Below are 20,309 nucleotides of genomic sequence, written 5' to 3'. Positions count from 1 at the left end.
ACACACACACACACAGGCTCGGACTGGCCTGGCGGGTTATCGGGGAAATCTCTGATGGACCCTTGGCTGTGGGAAGGAAAGGAGAAGAAAAAGAAAAAAAAAGTCTGCGGTTTTTAGGGGCGAGGACCCTTGAAAAGCGCAGGCAGACAATGTGCAGGGGTGTGCGCACACAGTGGTCATTACCTGAACCACTGCGGCGCATGTGCCGATCAATACTGAAGAATGTGCGCCTGTCGCCACCGGCATATGACAGTGAAACGTGCCACAAGCGACGTCCGCAAAAATTCACCGCCGGCCTCTGCTATGACGGCAGCTATTTTACTAAGTGCACTCCGGACCTGCAGAGGAGGAGGACGCCGCATGGAGCAGGAAGCGCTGGAAGGTAAGAGGAATCTTTTTTTTGTCCTCTCTGTCTCTCTGTACATGAAGCCAGGACAAGGGGCAAGGATGGATACACATGGGGGGCCAGGATGGATACAAATGGGGTGCCAGGGTAGATATACATAGGGTGCCAGGATGGATACACATGGGCCAGGATGGATACACATGGGGAGGCCAGGATGGATACACATGGGGGGCCAGGATAGATATACATAGGGTGCCAGGATTGATACACATGGGGGGCCAGGATGGATACACATGGGGAGGCCAGGATGGATACACATGGGGTGCCAGGATGGATACACATGGGGTGCCAGGATGGATACACATGGGGTGCCAGGATGGATACACATGGGGGCCAGGATGGATACACATGTGGTGCCAGGATGGATACACATAGGAGGCCAGAATGGATACACATGGGGTGCCAGAATGGATGCACATGGGGGCCAGGATGGATACACATGGGGGGCCAGGATGGATATACATGGAGCCAGGATGGATACACATGGGGGGCCAAGTTGGATACACATGTGGTGCCAGGATGGATACACATGGGGTGCCAGGATGGATACACATAGGAGGCCAGAATGGATACACATGGGGTGCCAGAACGGATGCACATGGGGGCCAGGATGGATACACATGGGGGGCCAGGATGGATATACATGGAGCCAGGATGGATACACATGGGGTGCCAGGATGGATACACATGTGGTGCCAGGATGGATACACATGGGGTGCCAGAATGGATACACATAGGAGGACAGAATGGATACACATGGGGTGCCAGGATGGATACACATAGGAGGACAGAATGGATACACATGGGGGCCAGGATGGATACACATGGGGTGCCAGAATGGATACACATGGGGAGCCAGGATAGAGACACATAGGGGCCTGGATGGATATATATGGATGGGCCAGGATGGATACACATGGGAGCCAGGATGGTTACACATGGGGGCCAGGATGGAGACATATGGGGGTCAGGCTGGATACACTTGGGGAGCCAGGATAGAGACACATGGGGGTCAGGATGGATATATATGGGGAAGGGCCAGGATAGACATATGTGGGGGCAGGTTGCATATATGGGGGGCAGGACAAAAGACCAGGATGCACATATATGGAGGACCAGGATGGATATATGGGGGAGCCAGGAAAAGGGACCAGGAAGGATATATGGTGATCCAGTAAAGATATATGAGGGCAGGATAAGACACATATGAGGGCTTCTATGTATAGCTGGGGGTACGGGATGGATATCTGGGGGCCAGGCTGGACAAGGGGCATAGAGGACCAGGCTGGGGAATATCATAAAATAAAGGAGGCCAGGCTGGAGCATATTACAAAATAAAGGGGGCCAGGCTGGGCAAGATTATTAAATAAAGGGGGGCAGGATGAGGGACTAAATTACTGTTGGAGGGCCAGAATGAGGAACACGCTATATTAATTTATGGTGACAAGTGGGAAACATAATTTCTTTACAGTCCAGTTAGGGACATTATTACTACTGTAATATAATTTACTTTTTAGGAAACACATTGGGGATCAGCACGCAAAAGGCAACATGATTAACCACCTCTAAAATTTCGTAAGGACCAATAAACTTGGGACGCAACTTAGCAGAAGGAACCTTCAACCTTATATTCTTGATGGATAACCATACCTTATCCCCCACCTGGAATGCCGGCCCCACCGACCGTCGTTTATCTGCAAAAAATTTATACTTGCCCTGAGACTCCCCAATGTTCCTCTAGACCTCCCTCCAGACCTCAGCCTACCACAGAATGGACGAATCAGCCCCTGAACACCCCAAATCCAGCCAGGAAAGTTCACCAAAATAAAGGTGAAAACCATAATTACAGAAGAACGGGGAAGTACCAGTGGACTGATTGACACGATTATTAAATGCAAATTCTGCCATAGGTAATGAAGAGCACCAATCATCCTGTCGAGATGTGGCAAGACACCGTAGAATCTGCTCCAAAGACTGATTGGTCCTTTCAGTCTGACCGTTGGTCTCGGGATGATAGGCTGATGAAAAGGTCAAACTGATACCCAGCCTTTCACAAAAAGCCCTCCAGATCTTAAGACACAAACTGCATCCCTCTATCAAACACCACACTCATAGGCACACCATGTAATAGCACAACATGCTTAATGAATAGTTTCGATAAAGTCTCGGCATTAGGCAGTCCCGCCAACGGTACAATATGCGCCTGTTTACTGAACCTAACCACCACTACTCAGACCACAGTTTTGCATTGGAAGGAGGGAGATAAGTGATAAAATTCCCGGACAGATGAGTCCAAGGTCTATCTGGAATTGGAAATGGCACTAATTCCCAGGCCAGCTGGTTATGGGAGGTTTTAGCACTGTCACATGTTTCACAGGAGGACACAAATACAGTGACATTAGAAGCCAACGCGGACCACCAAAATAGCCTAGCGATGGCTTTACATGTGGCCGAGAATCCTGGATGCCCACTAAGAGCCGAGTTGTGGAACTCCCGGAACACCGTTAACTGATATTGGACCAGCACAAAGAACTTATTATCAGGCACAGACGGAGAAGCAAGAGACTGATAAAACCCCAGCCACAACTACTCTGTGCTGTAGAATGGATGAGGTTCAGTAGGTAACATTGGATCCAAGCTGCGAGATAAAGCATCAGCCTTCACATTCTTGAACCCAGGCCTAAAAGTGATAGAAAACTGAAATCGAGAAAAAAAAAGTGACCACCTTGTCTGACTCGGGGTTAAACGTTTGGCAGACTCAATGTATGACAGGTTCTTGTCGTCCATAATGACTGTGATTCGATGGACAGCCCCCTCCAATAAATGCCTCCATTCTTCAAAAGCCTATTTAATGGCTAATAACTCCCAGTTACCCAAATCATAATTCTTTTCAGCAGAGGAATTTTTTTTTCGAAAAGAAGGCACATGATCTTAAATTGGTTAACATTGTCGGCCTCTGGGACAACACCGCCCCACTCCCACCTCTGAGGCGTCCACTTCCATGATAAATGGTTCAGATAGATCATGTTGAAGTAGTACAGGGGCAGACATAAAATATTCTTTTAAAGAAGAAAACTTTGCTAAAGCTGGAGCTGACCAGGGGTTTAACCACCTGAGAAAACCACTTATGAATTTTCTATAATAATTGTCAAAACCCAAAAAACGCTGATGACCTTTGAGATCTCTGGGTTGCACCCAATCCACAATAGCCTGTACCTTTCTAGGGTCCATGCGAAACCCCTCAGCAGACAAAATGAACCCCAGAAAGGACAATTCTTGAACAAAAAAATGAAGACTTCTCCAGTTTAGCAAAGAGGGAGTTCTCCCTAAGCCTCTGGAGGACTGCACAAAGGTGACCCATGTGGTTCTGTTTATCAGCAGAATATATAAGGTTATCATCCAGATAAACTACCATGAAGCACCCAATAAAATCAGAAAAAACATATTTAACAAAATTCTGAAATACCGCTGGCGCGTTAATCAGGCCAAAAGGCATAACCAAGTTCTCAAACAATCCCTCGGAGGTGAGAAATGCCATTTTCCACTCACCCCCCTCCCACACACGGATGAGATTATATGCTCCCCTGAGGTCCAACTTAGAGAACCACCTGGCCCCAGACAATTGATTGTGCAAATCTGGAATAAGAGGGAGGGGGTAAGTATTCCTTACAGTGATTTTATTTAATTCTCGAAAATCGAGGCATGGGCATAAACCACCATCTTTTTCTTAACAAAAAAGAACTCCGCTGCCACAGGGGAAACAGAAGGACGATTGTGTCCTTTACAAAGGCTCTCGGATATATACTCCTTCATAGCAGCCTGCTCAGGGCCGGAGAGATTGTACAAACAGGCCTTGGGCAATTTGGCACCAGGAACGAGATTAACAGCCCAATCAAATGGGCGGTGTGGTCGTAAGACCTCAGCATCCTTTTCGGAGAACACATCCTCAAAATCCTTTAGATACTCTGGAATACCTTCCAGACTGATGGATGACACAGATACATTAACAATGTACCCCTTCAAACAAATAAGACCCCGATTAGCAATGTCCCGGGATTCCCAGTCAATAATCGGGTTATGTACTCGTAACCAGGGAAACCCCAACACCAATCCCGCAGGAAGATTGTCCAGAACAAAACATGTAATACGTTCCTGATGACAGGACCCCACCTTGAGGATAAACTCCTCAGAGACAAACTTAATAACATTATTAGCAAGAGGTGTTTTATCAATGGCCACGATATTAATGGGAGTTCCCAACCTGACTGTCCCTAACGTACATTTGGCAACCAAGGCAGAGTCAATCAAGTTCAAAGATGACCCGCAGTCCACAAAAGCTGAAGTCGGAGTACAACAGTTCTGGACATAAAGTTCCACTTCCAGCTGTAACTTAAACAATGAAGAAAAAGGTACCTAAGAATCTGGGCAACCTCCTGTCATGATCCAGGTTGGATATGACAGGTTTTTAATAAGTAACCTTTTTTTCCTTTAAGCAGTGTGCTTAAAGATAGTTTTGCCCCCAGTGGCCATTAGGGTCATTGCACTGTGATGGTTTCAGTTCTAGTTTTGCCCCCGGTGGCCGTTAGGGTCATTGCACTCTGGTTACTTTAGTTTAGTGCACGTGATTATAAAGCAGGTGTCTGGCTCTGACCTATAAAAGAGTGTCAGGTGTTGCAATCACTGTTGGTGATATTGGTCATTTCAACCATCCTTGGAGGAAGGAGCTAGAGAGAGTTCCTTGCAGCTCAGCGGAGCTCTGGTCTAAAGTCTGGTGAAGGAAGGAACTACAGAGAGGAGTTTCTTGCAGTTCTGACAAAGCTTGGAGAAGTGGCAGCTATTCAGGAGGAAAGCTGCATTCTGGTGCCAAGCAAAGGAAAGGGGTGCGGGGAGGAATCTGAGGTACCGGCCATGGTAAAGTGCCCGAGGCAGCTGGTTGTGGGGGCAGAACCCTGCTTACAGGGGCATAATGGGGGCATTACACTGTGTGGGGCCAAGAAAGGGGCCCTGTACTATGAGAACACTCCGTCTCCTCACTGCCTGTCCTCCATAGTGGGGTCGTATGTATCTATTACAGGAAACAGAAACGTGATGGTTCTTATACAGAGTCTCAGTGCAGAAGGGGTTAATGTCCCCCCCCGCGCTCAGTAATGGGGAATCTCCACATACCTCCACCTGCAGAGCCGCACTCCACATACATGGCTGCTCTGTGCACAGGACCTGTGATGAGGTCACATGAGGGGAGGAGTCAGGGGTCACATGATCTCCGGAGTGCAGACCTCCATGGAGCCTTCTCCTCAGTCAGTGACATTCCCGCCATTATTCGCCCCTCATTACTGGCACAATTACCCCGCGCCGCCTTCTCTACACAGTGTTATGTGTGGAATGTAACGTGTGATTTCTCTGGAGGGAAATAGACCCCACACATGAGGGAATTCTCACCAGTTACCGGCCGTCTACTATATGGCGGCATATGATTGTGCTATCGACTCCACACCAGGAGCTAAAATGCCCAAATCTCTAATGTAACCGCTATAAGAGAAGATATAACAAATTTCCCCTAAACTCACACAGCGGAGGAGGCCTCACTTGGAGCAATGTGACTCGCGCACAGAAAATCTATTCCCGGTTCTGTGATTAAGTTATCGGCCAACAGGAAGAAGAAAGGTCTGAATTACAGCCCAGACTGGAGGAGAAACTGCAGGAGTTAGAATTGAAAAATAATTACGGTAAAGTAACACGGGCGCTACCTATCCAGAAAACTCAGATGCAGCTGGTGAAGAGACAGGACAGTGTCGGCTCCTGTTATAAAGTCTGAGCGAACCGTATATTTGTGTGATTCACCGCGCTATGCTGAGCAGATGAAAAAAAAAAAAAGGGGAAATAAATACTTAACAGCAGTTATACATACTTACTTAAAAATGAAGTTGATGTAGAATATTCTGTGTAAGTTGAGATGTCTACGTGGTAAGTAGTTTGCAGGTTATCTGATGGGGGAGATCTCGTTTTTGATAGCTGCTGATGCTATTGGAACAATGATATATTAATGTACCAATAAAACATACAAAAGGTCACACCACTCCTTGCATGTCCACCATACTCACTGGTTGTATCGTAACGTTTATATTCTCTTCGGGGTGTTCTGTTTATGGTGGATCAATTGATACAATACTAAATATGAAGAGAATTTCAATTACTAACAGTGACCACAACCTTGATATTCAGTCCCAGTTCCTGGGGTACATATGCACTTACTTGTGCTAGATTTGTTATGCTACCCAGGTGTAAATCCTGATAGACTCTCTATAATGGTCTGTATTGGCTTTATTTACAGCCGATGCAGGGACGATATCCACTGTTAAAAAAATGACAAAGTGCTGGGTAAGGAGGGATCCACTAAACCCACAAATAGTGCTAGTGTTCCAGTAGCCAGTTAGTCCTGGTAGGACTTCTATGCACTTACTTCTGGTGATTGCTCCGGCGCAGTCTGGCTGAGGTAGCGGCTGCTGATGGAGCGATAAGCTATGCAGCTTGTAGTAGGGGAGCGGGTAGACGCCAGCACCTCGTGTACTCCGGCCGGAAGTATTGACGAGGACGCGGCGAGAGTGGGGGGGCAGAGCTACTGTGAAGTCACAGGCAGGGAGGAGGACGGGTGCACGAGAGGCACAAACCAACCAACATGTTTCGAGGGGGGCTTCTCTCTTCGTCAGGATAGCCCTGTCCTACCAGGACTAACTGGCTACTGGAACGCTAGCACTATTTGTGGGTTTAGTGGATCCCTTGTTACCCAGCACTTTGTCATTTTTTTAACAGTGGATATCATCCCTGCACCGGCTGTAAATAAAGCCAACAAAGACCATTATAGAGAGTCAATCAGGATTTACACCTGGGTAGCATATAAACGGTAAGATACAACCAGTGAGTATGGTGGACATGCAAGGAGTGCTGTGACCTTTTGTATGTTTTATTGGTACCTTAATATATCATTGTTCCAATAGCATCAGCAGCTATCAAAAACGAGATCTCCCCCATCAGATAACCTGCAAACTACTTACCACGTAGACATCTCAACTTACACAGAATATTCTACATCAACCTCATTTTTAAGTAAGTACGTATAACTGCTGTTAAGTATTTATTTCCCCTTTTTTTTTTTTTTTTGCTCAGCATAGAGAAGTTAGAATTGGCCAATCAGCACTCTTCACCCCTATACTTATCTACACAAATACAAGATATGAAATTACAATTAGACGCCATTCTCACCACCAGAACGGAGAGGCGCTAACTTGGAGTAAAGCCGCGTTTTATCACCATGCCAATAAGCCTAATAAGATGCCGCTCGTAAGCTCAGAATGAGAGAGTCACTGCATATAATTGTGACGAACGGCCCAAACCGCCGTTCGTCCACTTACGGGTGACGACTAACGGGGGTCCCGCTGCCACCAAAACGTGACGGACAGCGGACCCTGTGTCACCACTATGTCACAGTCCCACCACTGACACGGGTGTATCAGCGGACGGAGGGACGAGACACACTGCCGGCACACGGCTTTCACAGGCACAGTGGGGCTTATCTTAGTTATCCCACCACTGGCACCATGTGACCAAAATATCCAGCAAGCTAATCTCGCTCTACAATTTGCCGCAGGGGGGGGTTAATTTGGATGCCCCACCACTGCTATCAATCTTCCAAGTACTGCGGGGATTTATGTATATCCCACTTTCTCAGTTCCACTCTGGAACTCGCAGCTCTCCGGCGCCCCCCTTACCCTCAGGTCAGTCAGGGAAATGCACCTAGGATAATTAGGCGCCGGACGGGCTGCCTGTTGTGAACCGGCAATTAGGCTTCTGCAGTAAGGGAATTATCAGCTGTGGCCGCAGCCCCTCATTCAGCAATATAAGACCCTTCTAGGCTGCCAGCAAGCCGCAATAGCCGTGCACAACGTGCTGCCACCAGTCACGGTTACTTAATTCACAGTGTTAAATTAAGAGGGTCCGTGGCAAACCCCTTGAATTAGTAGCGATTATCTATCAAAGGCGTATAGTTCGATTCTTAGAGCATGGAGACAGATCTAAATAATTATTTCATTTATTTTCTGAAAGAGGACAGTGATTACAGATAAAAGTTGCTATAAAATTGAGACATAAAATAGGTACAGTACAGATATAAAATAAAAGGATTAAAAGGGTAGAAAGTCACACTCACATGTGGTCAGTTGGCATCCCATGTTGCTTTAAGGGGGGTGGAGGCGGAGCTGCACTTCTCCGCTCATCTGCGGGTCTTTCTAGCACGACGACTTGAGCTGTTCTGAGCTGGTTCTGCCAGGGCATGCCTTATAGACTTTCCTATGTGACATCACAGAGAGGTGCATTCTGGGTTGATCCCACCTCTCTTATCCAAGTTATGTTTTGGCTACAAAACTTAGATTAGCTATAACTTTATGGGAGAAGCTGGTATGGACTCATCAGTGGTATCATGTTTCCCAGCGTAATGAGCCTATCAAGAAAACATCAAACATCTATGCGTTATGACCGTCCATTTGGGTGCAAATCCTATCTCATGTTCTGGACAGGGTAGAACTTCGAAAGATACGCGGTATCAAAGCTGGGACCGCTCAGGTTACAAAAATATTTTTTTCATATCTCTACTTGGTATGGTTTTCGCAGGGCAGGCTCTTAAAGGTTTACTACTAACCTTTATTTCAAACAAAGACCTTTTCCCGCATTTTTCAGCTGAGAGAAGGAAACAAATGGTTGTAACAGCAGGGGGGTCTCCTATTACTAGTGCAAAACAGGCTGTAGAGGAGGGGGGTGGCACTGCTCTGTGTGTGTGTGAAGGGAGGAGGGGTGAAGCTGCAGAGCTAGCAGCCTGGATTGTCATATGTGCCGGATCTTTCTGGAAAGTTACAACAGAAAACATCATATTTTGTGGACAAAACCCCATACCTCACAGACATTGTACATCACACCTCTCCCCTTAAGAGGACGCTAAGGAGGCATTACCTCTCGGTAATCGGCCATGCGCACCTCAGCGGGTTCGCCCCGGCGGGACAACCCATCGGCATTGCCGTTTTCACTGCCCTTCCTGTGTTTTACAGTGAAGTCGTACTGTTGAAGGGCAAGGCTCCAGCGGAGCAACCTTCCATTGGTTCCGGACACTGTGTGCAACCAGCTCAGAGGGTTGTGGTCAGTTACCACCGTGAAGGCGCGCCCGTACAGGTAGGGCTGCAAACGCTGCAGTGCCCACACCATGGCCAGACACTCCTTCTCGATGGTCGAGTATGCCACTTCCCTCGGCAAAAGTTTCCGGCTCAGATACAACACGGGGTGCTCTTGGTCCCCCGAATCGACCTGGCTAAGCACAGCACCGAGGCCAAACTCGCTGGCGTCGGTCTGTACCAGAAACGGGCGACTGCTGTCGACTGCTCTCAACACTGGAGAGTTGCACAGGGCTGCTTTCAAAGCTTGGAAAGCCACCTCACAGTCATCTGTCCAGTTGACTGTTTGGGGTAGCCTCTGCTTGGTGAGGTCAGTCAAGGGTTTGGCAAGGGCACTATAGTCCTGTACGAACCGCCTATAGTACCCTGCAGTGCCCAAGAAGGACTTCACCTGTTTCTTGGTCCTGGGGGTGGGCCAGGACACCATTGCGTCCACTTTTTCTGGCTCCGGACTCATGGAACCCCCGCCTACCCGGTGCCCCAGGTAGTGGACCTTGCGCATGCCTATCTGGCACTTCCCCGGCTTGATGGTCAGGCCTGCCTGGTGAAGACGCTTGAGCACCTCCTGGAGGTGCTGAAGGTGTTCCTCCCAGGTGGAACTGAAGACGGCAATATCGTCTAAGTACGCCACTGCGTACTCCTCCAGTCCCCGAAGCAGGTGGTTGACCATCCGCTGGAAAGTGGCAGGGGCATTCTTCATGCCGAAGGGCATGACCGTGGACTCGTACAGTCCAAAGGGGGTGATAAAGGCGGATTTCTCCTGCGCCTCAGGGCTCAGGGGAATCTGCCAGTATCCCCGACTCAAATCCATGATGGATATGTAGTTGGCGTTTGTCAACCGCTCGAGCAGATCCTCGATGCGCGGCATTGGGTGGGCATCAGAGGTTGTGATGGCGTTGAGCCCCCTGTAGTCCACGCAGAACCGGGTGGTTCGATCCTTTTTAGGCACGAGGACTACAGGTGAAGCCCACGCACTTTTTGACCGTCGAATCACCCCCAGCCTTAACATCTCATCGATCTCTTGGCGCATGACTTGTTGCACCGTTTCAGAGATCCGATAAGGTGTTCGCCGTAATGGGGCGTCATTCCCGGTGTCCACCTCATGAACCGCTAACTCCGTCCTCGCAGGACGGTTGGTGAACACGGGCCGGAAGAGTTCCAGGGTGGCCATCAACTGCAACCGCTGGGACACGGTGAGCGAACCACTTATCTCCATGTCCTCAATGGATCCATTGGCCTTGGCCTGGGCCAGCATGTCCAGGAGAGGATCTTCCTCCCCATCCTCTGGCAGATTGCAGACCGGTAGGACGCAAGCTTCACGTTCGTAGTGCGCCTTCAGCATGTTGACGTGAAAGGCCTTGCGCCTACCCCGAGCATGGTCAAGCGTGACCACGTAGGTGACCGGGTTGAGCTGTTGGTGGACGACGTACGGGCCTTCCCAGGCTGCCTGAAGCTTATCCGTTGGTACAGCGACCAGCACCCATACCTTTTGACCCACCTGGTAGGTCCGCTCCCGGGCGTTCTGGTCGTACCAGCGCTTCTGGTCAGCCTGAGCCTGCGTCATGTTGTCATGCACCAACTGCGTCAAGGTCTGCATCTTGTCACGGAAGCGCATGACATAATCCACGATGGACACTTCTGTGGGGTTTGGCTCATCTTCCCAGGATTCTCTTATCAACCCAAGGGGTCCCCGGACTCGCCTGCCATACAGGAGCTCGAAGGGGGAGAACCCGGTCGAGGCCTGCGGAACTTCTCTGTAAGCGAACAGCAGGTGTGGGAGGTACCGCTCCCAGTCGCGCCCTTGGGTCTCAACCAGTATGCGGAGCATCTGTTTGAGGGTACCGTTGAAACGTTCACACAAACCATTAGTCTGTGGGTGATATGGACTCGATACCACGCTGCGTCACCTGCATTTTCTCACAGAGAGCCTCCATTAGGCGAGACATGAATTGGGGCCCTTGATCGGTAAGCATCTCCCTGGGAAATCCTACTCTTGAAAAGATGGTCACCAGTGCGTCAGCCACCTTATCTGCCCTGGTTGAAGACAGAGCTACTGCCTCTGGGTACCGGGTAGCGTAGTCTACCACGGTGAGAATGTATCGCTTTCCGGAGCTGCTGGGGACGGACAGCGGTCCTACAATGTCCACCGCGATTCTCTGGAAAGGCTCCTCTATCACCCGCAAAGGAATAAGGGGAGCCTTAAGAGCAGGCCCCGCCTTACCCACTTTTTGACAGGTGGCACAGGAGCGGCAGTAGTGTGTTACATCTGTCCCCATCTTGGGCCAATAGAAGTGTTGAGACAGCCGTGCCTTTGTTTTGCCGATCCCCAAGTGTCCAGCGAGTGGAATCTCATGGGCAATCCGCAACAACTCAGTTCTGAACTGATAGGGGACGACCAGCTGTCTTTCCCTCAACCACTCCTTTTTAGGATCTCCGGGTACTGTCTCCCGGTACAACCTTCCTCGTTCCCAGAACACCCTCTCCTTATCAGACTCGGAGGTGGGCATCTCGGCGAGACCTCTCAATTTCTCCAGGCTGGCATCTGAGTGCAGAGCAGCCTGGAACTCCATGCTGGAGGCTGCCAGAAGTGACGTCAGGGTACCTCCTTTACTGGGACCCTCTGGAACCGGCTCTGGGTTCACCTCTGGTTCAGTCTCTCCTGTAGCAGCAGAGGGTCCAGAAGACAGTGCGTTACCTGCGATCTGGGCACTCTGACTGCGTGTGACAGCTGCTATGTACGCTGCCTCCCTGGGGATTTCTACAGACCCACCAGCCGGTGCTGCCCTGGGATCTACCTCCCCATCCACCCCCAACACTTCAGGAGCAGGGCTACTTATGGGCCAGTTACCTTCCTCGGTGGCACTGGTCAGCTGCATGGCATTACCTTCCTCATGGTCCCCATGCACCTCCCCATTTCCTTGAGCACCGTTGCTTACTCCTGCCAGGGGTTCCTCAGCTGTCTCACTCCGCAGAGTGACGGGACTGAGCACTTCGGTACCTGTGGACACATCTACCGCTTCAAAGAAAGGGTTAACGGGTTCAGTCGGCACAGATACATCAACATCATCATCATCCTTCCTAGGTGAAGAATGGTTATCAGTTTGCTTTGGTACATTCACATCAGCATCAGCATCATACCTGGGGAAAGAATGGTTGTTAGTTACATCATTACTCATCAAGGCATTAGCAGGTAACACATTCAGTTTCCCATCATCAACATCATCAGGGTTAACGTTACCCTTATTATCAGTTTGGGGAAGGGTGTCAGGGACATAGTATGCAACCATCCTCCCCAAGTCAGTCCCCAATAAAACATCAGTGGGCAGGTTTTCAGACACTCCCACCTCCCTCAACCCGCTCCCGGCACCCCAATCAAGAAAAACCCGGGCCACTGGCAAGGGACAACGGGTGCCTCCAATCCCGGTGACAGTCAGGGTTTTCCCCTCAACAAACTCTTCAGGGGCCGCCAGTCCAGGACGGATGAGGGTTCGTTCAGCCCCGGTGTCCTTGAGGCCTGTAGCAAGACGGGCCCCCACCTGAACAGGTTGAACGTTGTCATCAGCCCTCCCAACCACACCTCCCACCAAAAGAACAGAGGCGTTGGGCCCGGGGGCCTTGGCTGGGGGGTTCTTCGGCCTATCCGGACAGGTGTAAGAGAAGTGACCAGGCCGCTTGCAGTGGTGACACAGGCGACTGTCAGTAGCCGGCCTGTTGTTGGCAACAGGGACAGGGCCTCCGGAGGGACGGCTAGCTGGGGCACTGGGGTTGGTTGCAGGCTTACCCCCTTTCCAGCTGGTGGCGACTGGCCTCCGCGTCTCGGGCTTCCGGTTCGCCTCGTAGTTGTCAGCGATCTGCGCCGCTTTGTCCGCGTTCGTTGGTTCGCGGTCCAGGATGAACTGTCGGACCTCAGCTGGGCAGAGATGCAGGAACTGGTCTTTGATCATCAGGTCCCGTAGCTGCTCAAAGGATTCAACGGACAGTCCATGGATCCACTGGTCAAAGTGCGTTCTGAGTCCTTGCACCACATCACTGTAGCTATCGTGTGGGCCACGTTGGAGGTGCTGGAACTTCTTTCGGTATACCTCAGGTGTCAGCCGGTATTTGGCGATCAGCGCCTGCTTTATGGCGTCATAGTCGTCATCGGCTTCTGGCGGAAGAGAAGCAAATGCCTCCAGGGCTTTGCCTTTTAGCCCTGGGGTCAAGTACCTTGCCCATTGGTCTCTAGGCAGCTGGTACTGTCTGCAGGCTTTCTCAAAGGCTTGCAGAAACGTGTCCAAGTCCCCGCCCTTTTCCATCACGGGAAAGTGCTCGGTCCGGGGTTTAGGAGTCTGGACGCTGCTGGGCTCACTGGTTCGGGCTGTGGGGGCATTCCACCCCCGCTGGAGCATCTCCAGCTCATGGGCCCTCTGAGCTTCTGCATGTCGCTCAGCTCTCTCAGCCTGGGCTTGACGCTCGGCCTGGGCCTCCTGCCGATATTGCCGGATCAGTGTCAGACGACCCTCACTGTCTTCGGCAGGGAGTTCGTCCAAGGCCATTTGCAGATAGGGGTCCACCCCGTTATGGTTGAATGTGGGGCCAGCGTTCATGAGTGGAGCCTCTGCTGCAGCCCCATTGTTACTTGAGCCCGCTTCTGCGTTCGCTGGGCTCTGGTTGTTTTCCCGCTGCACCAGAGCCGCGATCATTTGGGCTTTGTTTTTGTTCGTGGTGTCGATCCGCCACACCCTGCAGAGGGCAATAAGAGATGCCTTGTTATGCTGCTTATACCACTCTGCTCCCATCGTAGCCATGGTTGCCAACTAAAAGACAGAAAAGAAAAACGGAGAAAAAGGGAGGGAATACTTGCAAGTACACACTAATGTCTCAGGACTAGTAACCACCGAATCTGTTCTCCAAAACCTTTGATGCAGGATTCCCGCAGGAACGGTGCAGGTCTTTAGTGAGAGGAATGATTGCTCAAACCAAATCACTAATGCCCTAGGATTATCCCACCGCTCTGCCACCAATATGTGACGAACGGCCCAAACCGCCGTTCGTCCACTTACGGGCGACGACTATCGGGGGTCCCGCTGCCACCAAAACATGACGGACAGCGGACCCTGTGTCACCACTATGTCACAGTCCCACCACTGACACGGGTGTATCAGCGGACGGAGGGACGAGACACACTGCCGGCACACGGCTTTCACAGGCACAGTGGGGCTTATCTTAGTTATCCCACCACTGGCACCATGTGACCAAAATATCTAGCAAGCTACTCTCGCTCTACAATTTGCCGCAGGGGGGTTAATTTGGATGCCCCACCACTGCTATCAATCTTCCAAGTACTGCGGGGATTTATGTATATCCCACTTTCTCAGTTCCACTCTGGAACTCGCAGCTCTCCGGCGCCCCCCTTACCCTCAGGTCAGTCATGGAACTGCACCTAGGATAATTAGGCGCCGGACGGGCTGCCTGTTGTGAACCGGCAATTAGGCTTCTGCAGTAAGGGAATTATCAGCTGTGGCCGCAGCCCCTCATTCAGCAATATAAGACCCTTCTAGGCTGCCAGCAAGCCGCAATAGCCGTGCACAACGTGCTGCCACCAGTCACGGTTACTTAATTCACAGTGTTAAATTAAGAGGGTCCGTGGCAAACCCCTTGAATTAGTAGTGATTATCTATCAAAGGCATATAGTTCGATTCTTAGAGCATGGAGACAGATCTAAATAATTATTTCATTTATTTTCCGAAAGAGGACAGTGATTACAGATAAAAGTTGCTATAAAATTGAGACATAAAATAGGTACAGTACAGATATAAAATAAAAGGATTAAAAGGGTAGAAAGTCACACTCACATGTGGTCAGTTGGCATCCCATGTGGCTTTAAGGGGGTGGAGGCGGAGCTGCACTTCTCCGCTCATCTGCGGGTCTTTCTAGCACGACGACTTGAGCTGTTCTGAGCTGGTTCTGCCAGGGCATGCCTTATAGACTTTCCTATGTGACATCACAGAGAGGTGCATTCTGGGTTGATCCCACCTCTCTTATCCAAGTTATGTTTTGGCTACAAAACTTAGATTAGCTATAACTTTATGGGAGAAGCTGGTATGGACTCATCAGTGGTATCATGTTTCCCAGCGTAATGAGCCTATCAAGAAAACATCAAACATCTATGCGATATGACCGTCCATTTGGGTGCAAATCCTATCTCATGTTCTGGACAGGGTAGAACTTCGAAAGATACGCGGTATCGAAGCTGGGACCTCTCAGGTTACAAAAATATGATTTTCATATCTCTACTTTGTACGGTTTTCGCAGGGCAGGCTCTTAAAGGTTTACTACTAACCTTTATTTCAAACAAAGACCTTTTCCCGCATTTTTTAGCTGAGAGAAGGAAACAAATGGTTGTAACAGCAGGGGGGTCTCCTATTACTAGTGCGAACACAGGCTGTAGAGGAGGGGGGGTGGCACTGCTCTGTGTGTGTGAAGGGAGGAGGGGTGAAGCTGCAGAGCTAGCAGCCTGGATTGTCATATGTGCCGTATCTTTCTGGAAAGTTACAACAGAAAACATCATATTTTGTGGACAAAACCCCATACCTCACAGACATTGTACATCACAATAATCTCCTCTATAAAAGACCCTAAGGGTCAGACCTCAGCCCACCCCGATGTCATGTATAGCACTTATAATGAATACCCCCAGAGTTTGTATTCGCCCCCACAATCACCCCCCTCACTACTGGAGTCATTCCTTCACACACTACATCTACCTAACCTGACTGAGTCTGCGGCACAACAACTCCATTTACACATCTCTGAGGAGGAAATAGTTTCAACAATCAAAAAACTAAAAAAAGGAAAGGCCCCGGGGCCGGATGGTCTTACAGCAATATATTATAAAAAATGCAGCGATGTGCTGACACCACATATAAAAACCTCTGTAATTCACTACTAAATGGCTCACAGCTGCCCCCTGAGTTCTACGTGGCGCATGTAACCGTAATCCCTAATCCTAAGAAAGATCATCTCACAACAAATTATAGACCTATATCCCTCTTATACATTGACTTCAAAATCTTTACATCCATTGTGACTAACAGGACCAATAAAATCCTCCCTCACCTCATCCATCGGGATCAGGTTGGTTTTATACCAGCGCGACAGGCCCCAGATAATATTAGGAGAGCGTTAAATATTATTCATACAACTAACCTACAGCGAAAGCGACTTCTCCTGCTTGCATTAGATACTGAGAGGGCTTTCGATTCGGTGTCCTGGACATATCTCTTTACGGTTCTATCGGAAGTCGGATTCTCCCCTAATCTTATAAAGTGCCTCCAATTGTTATATGATAGCCCTATCGCTTATGTAAAACTCCCGTCACCACATCCCCCTCCAATTAATATTCAGAGGGTACCAGGCAGGGCTGTCCTCTATCTCCGGATCTTTTTGCACTTGCAATGGAACCCATTGTGGAAGCAATAAGGAGAGATCAGAATATCCTGGGCCCTGAGAATATGGGAGACCAATATAAAGTCAGCCTCTTTGCGGATGATCTCCTGCTAACATTAATACGTCCCCACACTACACTCCCTCACTTGTTTTCTCTCCTTCAAGAATTTGAGAAGATCTCAGGGTTAAAGATTAACATTGATAAACCCGAAGCATTATTTGTAAATTTTCCTAAGACAGAGCAAACTAATATAGCCTCCCATTTTGGGTTTATAGACAAAGAACATTATCTAACATATCTGGGTATCAACTTAGCCGCCAACAGGTCACCTCTGTTTAGGAGGAATTACACTCCACTGATCCATAACTTCCAGAGGGACCTGGATAGATGGGCTTCCTCAAAGTTATCCTGGCTCGGCAGAACACAGGCATTAAAAATGGTGTCACTGCCTCGCTTCTTATATCTATTTAGGTCCCTCCCAATTATGGTACCAGCCAGAACGTTCACTCATTTACACGCTATGATGTCTAAGTTTCTTTGGCTCGGAAAACATCCCAGAATTGTGCAAAAACTTATGTTCTGTCACAGAAAAGAAGGGGGTTTATCCCTCCCTAATTTTACACTTTATTACAAGTCGGCACAGATTGCTCCATTAATAAGTGCGTGTTCATATCCCAATAGTCCGAAATGGGTTATTCTGGAATCATTTCTCTCCAGACCATTCTCTTTATCAGGCCTAATGTGGACCACAGACCGACTTCCACGGGGGTTAATGAATGTGGCTCCTTTTACAGTCCACTCGTTGCTTTTTTGGAGGAAAGTCCGGTTTAAATATAACTTACAATCAAGCCCTTCTCCCCTGACAGCTATATTACAAAACCCCATGTTCCCGCCCGGCCTTGAGCCACAAATGTTTTCTTGGTGGAAGCTGAAAGGTATTCATATACTTCAACATTTGTGTTCCCCATTTAATATCTTACTTGACAGACAGGAATTTGTTCAAACATTTGACCCTCCAGTTAGGCTGGTTTCACATTCGCGCTTTTTAAGCGCACGCACGGCCGGGGGTAGCTCCGCCCCCGAGACGGCTCTCTGCCCGGCGTGCCCGCCCCTTCCTTGTAGCGCCGCCTCCTAGCGCACAGCGGCGCCTGCGATCGGCGCACCCTATCTTTAGCATAGGGTGCGCAGATCGTGCGCAGGCCGTGCGCTAGTTGCGCTTTGACCTGCGCTGCGCACTTTTGACGGTGCGCCGTGCGCGCCAAAATCCGAAAAGTTTGATTTTGGTGCGCACGGCGCACCGTCAAAAGTGCGCAGCGCAGGTCAAAGCGCAACTAGCGCACGGCCTGCGCACGATCTGCGCACCCTATGCTAAAGATAGGGTGCGCCGATCGCAGGCGCCGCTGTGCGCTAGGAGGCGGCGCTACAAGGAAGGGGCGGGCACGCCGGGCAGAGAGCCGGCTCGGGGGCGGAGCTACCCCCGGCCGTGCGTGCGCTTAAAAAGCGCGAATGTGAAACCAGCCTTAGGGAGGTAATGCGACTGAACCAGATCTTCCACTTTGCAAAGCAGATCCTCCCGAGCGGTACTACTCTCAGGGCAACCAGTTTTGAAAATTAATGTCTAAATGACCCATTGGGCAGGGGAACGATCTCTCATTGACAGTAGTGTAGCTACCGGGGGGGGCAGAGGGGATGGTGGCCCCGGGCCCCGCGCTCTGATGGGGCCCACCCGAGCTATGCTATGTAACTATATCGGCATGCAGATCGCGCCGATACAATTACATGCTGCAGCAGGGAGTGAGTCATGTGACCGCTGTTCTGCAGAGGAGAGGGGGAGGGGAGGTCACTCACCCAATCCTGGCTGAGCGCGCTCTCCTTGAAAGCTCCCTGCTGCAGAGAAGTCATCAGCTCCAGCAGCAGCCTGGACGCCGGGGGCTCTGCCTCTGCCTGTGAGCTGAGTTCACTGTCTGCTCTGCACTTGATTGCTTCTGACTGAGAGGAGCCTGACAGCTGAGGAGCCGCTGCTCCAGGACCAGTGGACACTGCACACAGCATGGGGATTGATGAGTATCTATGTTAATTACTATTTGAAGTGTCTAATCTGTTGCTTTGGATATATATACAACTTACTGCTATTGGGGTGTAATATTCATTACATGATGCTCTCCTTACGTGTTACATAGTTTTCAGGCACTTTGCAGCGGTCACTGATGCGCTATATGGCGATGCTTTGTCTTGGCCTGGGAATTTACTGCACTTTGGGACTGAGAGAAAACCAGGAAAAGTGCAAACTAGAGATCGCACTGCTGGCTGCAGTCATTGAGCTGTGCAGAGAATGCGGCGCATCCTCCCTGGCAGAGGGAGGGTTAAACCAGTGTATCACCTTATCTCTCTGTGCTGGCGTGTAATTATTAACCTACCCGTTACCAGGCTGACAACGAGTCCTGGAGGATTAGGGGATGTGCACACGTTGTGGATTACTCTGCGGATTTTTCCGCGCGGATTTGGCCAAATCCACAGGTAAATCCACAGGTTAAATGACCGGCGTTTTACCTGCGGATTTAGTGCAGATTTTGTGCGGATTTCCCCTGCGTTTTTACACCTGCAGATTCCTATAATGGAGCAGGTGACAAAACGCTGCGGATTCCGCACAAAGAATGGACATGCTGCAGATTTAAATCCGCAGAAAATCCTCAGCGTGTGCACTGTGTTCTTCATTTCTCATAGACTGTACTGTACAACGCAGCAGAAACTGCTGAGGATCCACAGGACCAAATCCACTGCGGATCCGCAGCAGAATCCTCAGCGTGTGCACTGTGTTCTTCATTTCTCATAGACTGTACTGTACAACGCAGCAGAAACTGCTGATCCGCAGGACCAAATCCACTGCGGATCCGCAGCAGAATCCGCAACGTCTGCACACACCCTAACTAGTGTTTGCTGCTCCTACTGGGAAGTGAAGTCTGGCACTTGTAGTGCCACAGCAGCAGTTAGTGCTTGGTGACAAATAGCTGTGGAATAGTGTTTTTCTATGCAGCGATTGTTAGTGGCATGGACGTGTTACTAGTGTGATATATTAGTGTCAGTAATGCAGGTGACTTATCGTTAATCCTACAATGTGGTGAGCTACAGGGGGAGGGAGGTCACCCCGGGACCAGCGCTCTGAGGGGACCCAACCACAGCACGCCGATAGTGTTACATTCTGCGGCCGATCAGGCAGAATCGATCTCCCTGCTCTGCCACCCGGCCGCTATGGGGCCCC

At 49.9% G+C, this 20,309-nt stretch overlaps 1 protein-coding gene across 1 annotated transcript in view; it reads left to right on the top strand.

Annotated features, from left to right (window-relative positions):
* Nucleotides 1–360: 360 nt before the first annotated feature.
* Nucleotides 361–20,309, top strand: part of LOC141078254 (uncharacterized) — a 34,663-nt gene continuing 14,714 nt past the window's right edge. Inside the window, exon 1 of the mRNA XM_073565077.1 lies at nt 361–382. Within this exon, the coding sequence (XP_073421178.1) occupies nt 361–382 (22 nt within the window). The remainder of the gene's footprint in view (nt 383–20,309) is intronic.

This window comes from Dendrobates tinctorius, unplaced genomic scaffold, assembly GCF_039654945.1.
Source record: "Dendrobates tinctorius isolate UK_male_01 unplaced genomic scaffold, ASM3965494v1 ptg000532l, whole genome shotgun sequence".
Classification (NCBI taxonomy): domain Eukaryota; kingdom Metazoa; phylum Chordata; class Amphibia; order Anura; family Dendrobatidae; genus Dendrobates; species Dendrobates tinctorius.
This window is presented reverse-complemented; position numbering and strand designations above follow the sequence as displayed.